This window comes from Thamnophis sirtalis, unplaced genomic scaffold, assembly GCF_051295495.1.
Source record: "Thamnophis sirtalis isolate CommonGarterSnake01/CBP01778 unplaced genomic scaffold, rThaSir2_p1.2 scaffold_13, whole genome shotgun sequence".
NCBI lineage: Eukaryota > Metazoa > Chordata > Lepidosauria > Squamata > Natricidae > Thamnophis > Thamnophis sirtalis.
The window spans coordinates 58,796,617-58,808,703 of NW_028261393.1; the positions used below are offsets into that span (position 1 = coordinate 58,796,617).

A 12,087-nucleotide genomic window follows, 5' to 3' on the forward strand; every position below is an offset into this window, starting at 1 on the left:
ATTTGCATATCTTGCTGGGTAAAATAAAAGGCCAAGGCAGAAGGAGGAGGAGAAGGAGAAGGAGGAGGAGAAGGAGAAGGAGGAGGAGGAGGAGGAGAAGAAGAAGAAGAAGAAGAAGAAGAAGAAGAAGAAGAAGAAGAAGAAGAAGAAGAAGAAGAAGAAGAAGAAGAAGAAGAAGAAGAAGAAGAAGAAGAAATATCACAACCAGTTAATTCTTTGCAAAGACCGACAGCTCCTATATGGATTCCAGCCGGCCCTGGAAGTTAATGAAAACATGGAGAGTGCAGATGTCCACCCACGCACAGATAAAGATGGGGCTCGCATGAGGAAAGCAGTTAGCAGACAATCAGAGGCAACAGAGAAGCTTTTCTCTTCCACAACTTTGCTTCCCCACATTCTCTCTCCTTGGGAAATTGAAACGCTGGCTGGATCACGCAGAGAGTCTAAAGCAGGACTCAAGAGATTACCTGGGACTGATTGGCTGTTCTGATGGGACGTGAGGTCCTTTGGCTTGTTGCCACTGAAATCTTTGTGACTGGATTTTGCTTTTGGATCCCCCGGGAGTGGCTGATGTGGACTGTAAAGAGTAATGACGAGAGGAAGAGGAGGAGGGAGAGAATGGGAAACAAGGGAAGAAGGTGAAGAAGAGGAGGGGAGAACAGGGACAAAAAGAGAAGGAGGAAGAAGGAGGAGGAGGAGAAGGGGGAGAAGAAGGAGGAAGAGGAGAGGGGGAGAGGGAAGAGAAGGAAGGGGAGGGGGAGGAGAGGAGGAAGGAGGGGGAGGAGAGGAGGGGGAGAGAAGAGGAAGGGGAGAGAGAGGAGTGGGAGGAGGAGGGAACAGGAGAGGAAGAGGGGAGGAAGGGGAGGAGCAGGGGAGGGGGAGGAGGAGGAGAGGGAGAGAGGAAGGAGATTGTGATGGTGCAGGTGTAGGAGAAAGAGAACAAGGAGAAGGAGAAGGAAGAGATTACATTCAGCCACTAAACACTGTGTCCATATTCTTACGACCCCATTGTAAAAACTCAATATTTCAATACACTTCAAAGAGATAATCAATCCCAGACTAGCATGTCTAAAACCACAGTGACAACATTTCCATTCAAACTGTCAAAAAGTCCTGAAGAGGCCATGGAGGTTTGGAAATAATACTCTTGAAGGCTTATAATGCTCATCTCCAATGCCAGGTGAACATTAAAACCCCAAATTCTTCTCCAACTTGGAAACAATTTTTTTAAACCAGATGTTGTGGCCTGCCAGCAGCCGGCAGATTCGGACAGTGAGGAGGTTGGGGAGGAACCTGGGCTCAGCTCTTAGGAATGACAACAAAGCCATTTCCTCGGGGCCCCGAAGTGCTCTGCTTTCACCTTTCCCTTTTCTCCTTCCTTTCCCCACTCCTTCCTCTTTGCTTCCTCCATCCCTCCCTTCTCGCCTTTACGCGAAAGGCTTCCACCAAGGACAATTCGGTCCTTCCGGAATGCTGAGTTGGGGGCTCGCGAAGGACTTTTGAACTAGGGCCCAAGGTGCCCCTTTCTGACGGCTGCTCAGCTGCATGCAGACCGAAAGGGAAAGGAGCTGCACCCACCTGGGAGGGAAACTCTGTTGCCCACATGGATCCCTGGTGTAGAAGGTGGAGGTCGTCCTTTGAGGAACCTACAAAGGTGGAAAGTCCAGGAGAGTCAGAACCCATCCCACCTGCAATCCTTTTGTACTACCGTCTACACTGGCGTTTGTCAATGGCTGCCCAGAGAGAAGGGGGTCAAGCTATTCTCCAAGGCACCTGAAGGCCAGAGAAGGAAGAATAATAGAGCCAAGGTGGCGCAGTGGTTAAATGCAGCACTGCAGGCTACTGCTAGATCAGCAGGTCAGCGGTTCAAATCTCACCGGCTCAGGGTTGAGTCAGCCTTCCATCCTTCCGAGGTGGGTAAAATGAGGACCCGGATTGTTGTTGGGGGGCAATATGCTGACTCTCTGTAAACCGCTTAGAGAGGGCTGAAAGGCCTATGAAGCGGTATATAAGTCTACTGCTATTGCTATTGCTATAATGGATGGGAACTGAACAAGGAGAGATTCAACCTGGAAATAAGGAGGAATTTCCTGACAAAAACAATCAACCCATGGAACAGAAGTTGCCTTCAGAAGTTGTGGGAGCTTCATCACCAGAAGTGTTCATGAAGAGACTGGACGGCCATCGGTCAGAAACAGTGTAGGGTCTCCTGCTTGGGTGGAGGGGTTGGACTAGATGACCTACAAGGTCCCTTCCAACTGTATTAATCTGTTAAACGGGCACCATGCTAAGTTTGCCCAGGAGAGGAAAAAATGAAAATAAAAAACAAACTAGGGAATCTGCAAGACCCAAGGTGGAATTGTTTTAACAACTCATCGGTTGTTTCTAGCTGTCAGGGGTATCCAGAGTTATTATGGGCTAGAAAATCTTGCCGCAGGATCACAGTTTGAAAAAAAAAAGTGATGGCCCCAGAAAAGTGGTGATAGTTATTAGTAGTCACGGACATCCCATAATATACTCTCACTTCAGGGGTGGGTTCCTGCCAGCATCACTGCTGGTTTGGTGCCTCAAATTCTTTTGCACTCTGCGCGCATGTGCATTTGCAAATAAAAAGGTCTGCACAATGGCAAAACCTTAAAAAAAATTAATAAAAAATAAATTTTTGCACTGAAAATTGTCCAGTGCAATCCTTTTTCTCATCTCTTCCTTCCAAAGGTCCTTCCAGAAGGCCGTTTACCTTTGGGGGTTGTTCCTCAGCCTGAGACAGACTCCAAAACCCCTCATCCTGGCTGGGGCTCAGGGGGGAGGCAGCGACCTCAGGCAGCAAACTGCGATGAGAGGCATCCCGACTCGCTCGGAGGTTTTCACTCTGGGTGAGGAAAGGAAGCAGAGAGAAATTTCCCTGTGATGATGATCCTGTTATTCAATAGTTTTTCTAAAACTCAGAGCTTAAGAAACCGCTGGTGGCACATTGTGGATTATAAATGAAGCGCCGCGAGATACAAACGACGCCATCGCGGAGGCCATTTTGGTAAATCAAACTGGCAGCAGCCGCAAGGACAGATGTTGGCCTGGCCAAGGGACCCGCGCGGCAGCGAATCTGCTGGAAAGGCGACTTGTGGCCCAGTTCTTAAGTTTGCCAGATGATACGACCTGGAGGAACTGGAGCCGATCCCCTCCCGGGCGTCTCCATCAATTTGCATCCTTAATTTTGCTCCGTTTATGCGAGGCTGGGAATCCTAAGCTTTAAGCTGCGTGCGCGATCGACGGCAGAAGGCAGGACTTTTGCCCTGTGGATCAGGCCGAGGAGCCTCGGGGGAAGGAGAGGGACCCCCTGGGGACGGCGTCAAGAGAGGAATCAGCCTGGACAACCTTTCTTCAATTCTGTTAACTCCAAGGACAATTTGCTCCTGACCGATTCCTGCGTATTTCATGGGCAATAAATCATCGTAACTAGAACTTAAATGCGTGATCCCGGTTTTTCACGCCTGACAAGGACCATCTTAGTTGGCTCTTAATCGCCGCCCAGCTGATCAAATCAAGATCAGAAACGATACAGATATTATTAAGGCTAATCTAAATACAGAGTCTTGGAAGCAGGGTGGTACGGTGGCCTAGAGCAGTGTTTTTCAACCTTGGCAACTTGAAGATGTCTGGACTTCAACTCCCAGAATTCCCCAGCCAGCATTCGCTGGCTGGGGAATTCTGGAAGTTGAAGTCCAGACATCTTCAAGTTGCCAAGGTTGAAAAACACTGGCCTAGAGGTAGAGCTCTCGCCTCACAATCAGGAGGCTGTGAGTTTGATCCTAGGTAGAGGCGGGTATTTCTCTCTCTGGGCACAATGAATAAAACTCCACATTGGCGACAGGAAGGGCATCCGGCCAGTAAACACTCAGCCCAGACTTCACCCCGCAAGGGATTATGGGGTCATTAAAAGAAGATAACGATGATGACTGAGCCTTGGAAACCACAAGGAATTTCCCAGTCATTTCAATTTCTGTGAATTATTCAAATTTGCTTCTCCTCAGCGTTCTTGTCACCAGGGTTAAGCTCTGCTACTCAGATAAGCTCCCCAGCGATTCCACCTCTTGATTTAATTGGATGTCTACTTTCTTCTCCATCCCTTTCCCAAGCTCACATTTACGACGGTCGCAGAGTCCCGGGGTCACATGATCCCCTTTTGCGACCTCCTGACAAGCCAAGTCAATGGGGAAGCCAGATTTGCTTAAAAACCGAGTCACTAAGTTAACAACTGCAGTGATTCGCTCAACAACTGCATCGGGAAAGGTCATCTAATGGAGCAAAACTGACTTAACAACTGTCTCGCTTAGTGACAGAAGTGTTGGTCTCCGTTGTGGACGTACGTTGAGGAACGCCAAGCAGACTCTTAGGCCAGGAATAAGAATAAGAAATCCTGACTTCGCACTTGAAACTCTTCCCAGAGTCTTTCCAAAATGCCACCACAATTCACATCATGACTTCCCAACAACCCGCCGTCTTTGTTCATCTCGGGGTGGGGGGGGGAGGCGCCTACTAGGCCTAATAAACTTATTTGGAGGGGAAAACAGCCATCCATCCAATTCCACCCCGAAAACGTTAAGCCGCAAACGTGTCGGTGACAGTCACACATCACGGCTGGGGTCTCCGTGACCTTCCGAGGCGGCTGTTAATCACCCTCCGCCCGAGAAGAAGGCAGGTCTGGGCTCAGGAGCCCCGCCGTAGATTGATGCCTCCTCCCGACCCTGCTTGCCACAACTGCAGTGAGTTTGATTCACTGGGATTCTGCACATCATCGATTCCGGGAGAATTACGAGCGGAGAGCCTGTGGCGAGAGCCTCCCCCTTGGCTTCTCCATCAGGAGGATCTGGCCCCCTCAAGGGGCTGCTCTCTATCCACCGGCCGACATTTCTCTCCTCTGCGCCTCCACTGATTAAGGGCCGTAACATCCTTCCCTCTCCCTGTGCTGCAAGCTTGCTTATTTCGGATGAAAAACGAAGTAAGAGAAATAAGATTGCTTTATTTCACACAGCGTTTCGGAGCAGGCTGGCTACCTCCTGGTCTATTTGCGCCTCAGAAATAAAACTTGAGTTTGTTTTTTCCCTTTCTGCAAACATTTCACTCAAGTGCAAATCCAAAGGATGCTGAATTTTTCTTTCTTTCAAGGTTCCCCTCGCACCCATGTACTACTCGTTCCCAACTCTAGGTGGCGTTGCTCATCTACGTTTCAAAGCCGAAGAGCCAGCGCTATCTGAAGACGTCTCCGTGGTCATGTGGCCGGCATGACTCAACGCCGATGGCGCACGGAACGCTGTTCCCTTCCCACCAAAGGTGGTCCCTATTTTTCTACTTGCACTTTTTGCGTGCATTCGAACTGCCAGGTTGGCAGATGCTGGGACAAGTCACCGTTACGCGGCGCTAGGGATTCAAACCGCCGACCTTTCTGATCGACAAGTGAGTGTCTCAGCCCCTGAGCCACCGCATCCCTTTCTTTCTAGAGCAGCTTTAATGTTGTCGTCCTGGGATAATAAAGGGAAGAAGGACAGGGAGGGATGGGGAGCGGCAGAGCAGCCAGAAAACGTCAGGGACAAACTCGATCAGTCTCCATTTTAAAACCAGGTGGAATAAAGGACAGTTGTGGCATATGGAAGGCCACCAGCAAAAGGGGAGAGGGGGAAAAATCAAGGCGGAAGGCAAAACCTTTTGGGAATCCCATGGATGGAGCCCCAAATTCCTTCCTTCTATCTTTGCGAGGAGAGAAGAAAAAATTAAAAGTGGGGAAGTCGCATGATATCGCATCCTCCGTTTGTCTATCTCCATGCCACTGGCGGTTCCTGCAAAATGGGGGAGGTTGAAGGGGAGCACGAGAGAGTCCAGAAAGCCGAAAACAGTTGCCTGCAACGCATAAACTAGCGCTAAACTGCTAACGTTTCCTTCAAGCTACAACCAACCATCTTCCTGGGAGACTCCAAAATGGCAATCGGACATTGTCAGCGGCATCTCCAAGGCTGGTGAGCTTGGATGGCTGCTTGCAGATCTCAGAAGCAACTGAGAATTCTTTGCACCTGAGCCAAGGGTGCACCGTGTGACCTCTTTAACAAGGGCCAAAGATACCACCAAGCACGCTCCTCCATGCTCCATGGAGCACAGCTCGCAATGCCTGAAGTTGCACAAATTATGCACTGCCAAATATTTCCAGTGGAAAAAACAACCGTCTGAGGACTTTTGTGGTACCTGAAAGCCCATCATCCCCGAATCAATCCTTAAAAACAAGCCTTGAATGTCACGGCAAATAGCAATCTGAACAGACCCAAAGGTGCTTTTTTCCCCAAGGGGCAACTGGAGTTTCTGGGTTTTCCTTTGAAGACGTTTCACTTCTCACCCCAGAAGCTTCTTCCGCTCTGACTGGACGGTGGGGAATGGAAGGATCGATACTCCTTGCAGACAGCTGGTCATTTGCGTCCTTTTGGAGAGTCCTTGAGGCCAACAGTTCCAAGAAGGCTCCACACCCATTTGCACCACTCAGGTGATCCTGAGGACACAGACTGACCTCCAAGTAGCCTCAACCATTTTCTAAAAGAATGCAAATGACCAGCTGTCTTCTTAGATGAGAAGCGAATAAAACAGAAAGTCCAGTTGCCTCTTGAAAAAAACCACCTTTGGGACAACCTGGATGATGGAGAATCTCCATGGATAAATCTGAACAGACCTGATCTTGTTCAGAAGCAGGTGCATCAATTTGGGAGGAACAATGCGGCATTGACAAATCCTGGAGCGTCTCAATTAAAGCCAGCCCTGTGGATGCTGGGCTCGAACAGCATTGTCCGTTGGGAGAGGGTGGGGAAAAGAGACGTGAAGCTGGCAGTGGGGTGAAGAAGACAAGTGATTAATTGGTCTGACAACTGCCAAAGCAGGTGGAAAGGACAGGATGACATAATCTTGATGCTGGAAAGGGAGTAAAGCGCCGATTGGGGCTTTTTAGGAGTTCCAAAAGACTGGATTAAGAAAACGGAAAATGGATTGTCCTACTAGAATAGAACTGCCTTGAGCTGTTGAGGAACAGCAGCAAATGAAATTATCTAGGCTTCCCTTCTCCAATTGAGCTTCCACAAGGAAAGAACAGCTCAGAAATCAGGGTCGACTTGGGAGTAAAGTCACAGGTGGAAGGTGAATGCCCCCTCCCATAGGAAATAAGAGAGACGTGAAAGAGGAGGGGGCCTTTGCAGGAAACGATTCGTTCGTTTCAGGAGTGTGAAGATCTGTCCGTGAAGCTCAGAGACTCTGTGCCAAGTTTTTTCTTGCACAGCACCGGATTTGGAAAATATTGACATGGCAGCTTTCCAAGCTAGATAAGCTCTGTGGTCATAAATTCACCTTTGGAAGACTGTTTGCCAGGCCTTTGCTGAATGTGAATGAGAGGAATTCACATTCGTTTAACAAAAGGGGTTTTGTCGGGATAAGGAGTCTGCTTCATGCTTTTTGGGGAAGCCTCAGTCAGAACAGATCAAAGGGATGGGGAGAAGGACCACGTTATCCCCCCCTGGTCAGATCAAAATGGGGAGAACTTCCCACCTGGGCCACCACCGCTCGCTGCAGAGCTGGGGTACAAGGGCTGGAACTACTGCCAGAACCCAGCCGTCCGTGAGGGGTGGTCTCCTGGCTGAGGACCGCTGTCCAGTTGAAGTCTGGCTGGACACTGTAGCTGCTTTTCTGAAGTTGCTTTTCCGCCTGCGGAGAAACCAATCACAAGACCCGGTATTGTTATTCCGCGGAGGATGTAACTTCATCCCGATTTATCTTGTTCTCTCTTCGCTCCAAGATGAGATACAGGCACGTTCCACGCATTTCTTGCCAGCCCTTTGCTCTTCCTTTTTTCTTTTTCCAAAGAAAAACTTAAATCAACAAAATTGAACCTCCTCCATTCAACAGCAAGAGATACATAATAAAAAGGTTTAGGCGGTATAGATGACGGATTGTTTTAATACCCAGTCCTCCTTGGGGTATTGATATTCAATATCCCACTGATCAGATGTTAAACTTTAGAATGAGAATAGCAGAGTTGGAAGGGACCTTGGAGGTCTTCTAGTCCAACCCCCTGCTCAAGTGAGAAACTCTATATCATTTGAGACAAATGCTTGTCCAATCTCTTCTTAAAAAGAAGCCTCCACAACTACTGGAGTTGCTCCACTGATGAATTGTTCTCACTGTCAGGAAATTTCTCCTTAGTTCTAAGTTGCTTCCAGTGGTCGGATTCAAATAATTTAACAACTGGCTCTCTGCCGTAAAGATTTCTTCCAACAACCATTTCACCAAACTGCTCAGAAAGTTAACAACCAGTTCTCCTGAAGTGGTTCGAACTGGCTGAATCCCACCACTGGTTGAATGTCTCCTTGATCAGTTTCCACCCATCGCTTCTTGCCTTCAGGTGCTTTGGAGAACAGGTTGAGCCCCTCTTCTTTGGGGCAGCCCCTCAAATACTGGAACTCTGCTATCGTGTCACCCATGACTTATCACTTACAGCTTTTATTTACCCTGAGAGCTTATGCACAAATTCCTTGTGTGTCACCTGGCCAATAAAGAATTCTATTGTATTCTGTTCTATTGTATTCTCTTCCATTCCATTCTATTCTATTCTATTTAGTCCAATCTCTATTCTATTCCATTCCCTATTCTTTTCTATTCTATTCTACTCTACGCTTTCTTTTCATCAAACTGGACATACCTAGTTCCAGCAACTATTCTTTATATGTTTTAGCCTTCAGTCCCCTAATCCTCCTGGTTGCTCTTCTCCGCACTCTTTCTAAGAGTCTCCACATCTTTTCTACATCGTGGCAGCCAAAATTGGATGCAGGCAGTGTGATCCAAATCTTGATATTCAGGAAAGTCCTCTCTTCTTCGGAGGCTTTTACTGAAATAGCTAGCTCAGCACTGCTTTTTCGGGGTTTATGGCGAAATAAATGTATTCTCAGTTTTTATTGATAGCAGAGTCAAACTCTTTGCAGCTTGATTTAAGCTGAAAGAAAAATGATCTTTGGATAGATTCTTCAAATTAATCCACTACGGGGGAAAAAATAAAAATAAAGTAAGCCTTCTCAAAAAAATGCAGAGTCCCACTTATTTTGATACGCAGGGAATCCTTGACTTAACAAGAGTTCATTTAATGACTGTTATGGGGGCACTGAAAAAGTGACCGTTTTTTCACACTTATGACCTTGGTAGCTTCTCCATGATCACGTGATCAGAATTGGTGGCTGGATCATCCTGATGGCCGTGGCTGCCTCCAAAGGTCGCGTGACCCCCCCCTTTGGCGACCGTCTAAAAAACGAAGTCAATGGGGGAGCCAGATGCGCCCAACGCCCGGATCACTAGATTAACAACTGCGGTGATTCACTTAACAACTTTGGCAAGAAAGGTAGTAAAACTCAGTTAACAAGTTAGCACCTAACAACAGAATTCCCACAAGCCATCACTATTCCCACAACACTGTCAAACTATTTTACTAAGACTGTATTATTACTATTCTTCTTCTCCTCATTCTTCCTATTACTTATCTCCTTCTGCTTATGACTGTTGCTTGTATCTTTACGATTTATATTGTTTTATTCAGCTCCCTAATATGATTCATATTCTACATTCTATTCCATTCCATTCCAATTCTCCCAATTCCCAATTCAATTCTCTGCCTACAATGTGGTGCAGAATTCCATTCCACACCCACCTTTGAGGTCCACTTTGACTCCACGTTCAACTGGTTTCTCTACCTGCAACTGGGAGATTGGTCTCTCACCTTGGTCTCTGCCTCCATTATCCTCCCTTGACTATGATCAGGATTTATCACTGAGATCTTTTATGTACACCGAGAGCTTACGTGCCAAAGACAAATTCCTTGTGGGTCCAATCCCACCAATTCTGTTCTCCTTTAGAAATTTGGGGCTCAATTGTGGCCCCCAGTCAAAGACTACCTGTTCTGTGTGTGTGTGTGTCAGATTAAAAACACAAGGGACAGAAATGTCGGTGTCCAAAGGAACTGTCAGACCCGGTTTGTGTCCAGTGACTGCGCCGCATTTCCTACGGAGACTCGCTGCCTACAGCTGCTAATGTCAGAACTCCGCAATAAACACATCTGGATTAAAATTTAACCAGAGTGGCCTGGGCTATATTTTACAATGCGTTCTATTCCTTCTCCAAAGAGGCCGCTTTGAATACAAGGCGGAGATGCATGTGGATATCGAAACTGACTTTTCGCCATCCGCTTCCACCCTTTTCAGCATCCGAGTTCTCACTCTTCCCTTTGCCTGGGAGGGGGGGGGGACACACGTGGAAGTGCTAAAAGAGAGGTTTTTATGGTCTCCCTTCTCAAAGCTGGGAAGAGCAGTAACCCTTTGCCTCCCTGCTTCTTCTTAAATCTTAAACGCAGGTAACCCTCAACCGACAACTGAACCCAAAATTTCTGTTGCTCAATGAGAAACGGGTTAAGTGAGTTTTGGCCCATTTGATGACTTTTCTTGCCCTTCCTTTGTGAAGGGAATCCCTGTAGTTGTTAAAATTAGTCTTTATTAATTAAATTAAATTTAAATTAGTTAACTTTGCAGGGGATGCTAAGCTGGCAGGAATAGCTAACGCCCTAGAAGACAGGCTCGAGTTCCAGATGGATCTTCACAGACGTGAACCCTGGGCCCTCTCTAACAAAATGAAATTCAACGTAGAGAAAAGGGAAGTCTCACACTTAGGCAAGAAAAGCCCAAAGGACACATATAAACTGGGTGAAACCAGGCTTGAGAGCAGGGACTGGGAGAGGCATCGTGGACTCTTAGTGGACGACCAGCTAAATAGGAGCCAGTTGTGTGCAGCGGCAGCCAAAAAAGCCAACGCAATACTAAGCTGCATTAAGAGAGGGATACAATCAGGATCAAGGGAGGTACTAACACCACTCCATAAAGCCTTAGTAAGGCCACACCTAGAATCCTGCATCCAGTTTTGGTCACCACACCATAAAAAAAGATGTTGAGACTCTAGAAAGAGTGCAGAGAACAGCAACCAGGATGATGATGGGACTGGATGCTAAAATTGACTGATTGCAGGAACTGGGCCTGGCTGGTCTAGTGAAGAGAAGGACCAGGGGAGACTTGGTAGCAGACTTCTAGTATTTGAGGGGCTGTCAGGGACTGTTCCGACAGGCCTGGGGCTAAAGACTTGCAGCCCCACTTCGAATGGTATGATTGTTGTGCTTTTTAATTGTGTATGGTTTTTATGCTTTGTAACTTGTCTGTTTGTCCCCTCCCTTGAGTTGTGAGCCACCCTGAGTCCCTTTCAGGGAAAAGGGCGGCATACAAATAAAGCAAAATGAAAAATGAAAAATGAAATGAAATGAGAAGGGTGGGGGAGATCAAGCTATTCTCCAAAGCACTCAAAGGCCAGACAAGAAATGATGGATGGAAACTGAGCAAGGAGAGATTCAACCTGGAAATGAGGAGAAATTTTCTGACAGTGAGAGCAATCAACCCATGGGACAGAAGTTGCCTTCGGAAGTTGTGGGAGCTTCATGACTGGAAGCTTTCAAGAAGAGACTGGACTGCCACCTGTCACAAATGGTGTAGGGTCTCCTGCTTGGGTGAGGGGTTGGACTAAATGACCATTCTTTTTAGGTGGTCACTGAGGACACTTGGAGATTTATCTGTGTCCTCGGGGTCACCTACGTAGAAGCACAAATGGTTCCTGTAGTCTGCAATTTTTCCTCTGGAAATCTATTCCGACTCCCCCACCATTCAAAGGCTGTCCGTTCTGTAAAAGGATGCCAAGGACCAGCTGTCTGCACGGAGTATAAATCCTTCCACTCCCCGTATCCTGTCAGAGCTGAAGAAGCTTCTGGGATGAGAAGTAAAACATCTTCAAAATACAAAAGAAGAAACTCCACTTGCCTCTTGAAGTCTTAAAGTAGTCAAATTGGAGACCTTCTGCTCTTAGGGACGAGAACTCACGAAGGAGAAAACTCCATAACTGCATATGAGTTTTCCTTTTTTTTTTGAGACTCAAGCTCCATCTAAGACGTATAATTCCCCCCCCCTCCTTTCCCTTCGCAATCTCCTGGAT

General features: G+C 47.3%; 1 protein-coding gene across 1 annotated transcript in view; it reads right to left on the reverse strand.

The window, feature by feature from the left end:
• Nucleotides 1–12,087, reverse strand: part of NRK (Nik related kinase) — a 70,264-nt gene that overhangs the window by 31,544 nt on the left and 26,633 nt on the right. The window contains exons 14-17 of the mRNA XM_087728339.1: nt 7,570–7,725; nt 2,738–2,869; nt 1,579–1,646; nt 468–577 (exon numbers count right to left, since the gene is read on the reverse strand). Of these exons, the coding sequence (XP_087584465.1) occupies nt 468–577; nt 1,579–1,646; nt 2,738–2,869; nt 7,570–7,725 (466 nt within the window). The remainder of the gene's footprint in view (nt 1–467; nt 578–1,578; nt 1,647–2,737; nt 2,870–7,569; nt 7,726–12,087) is intronic.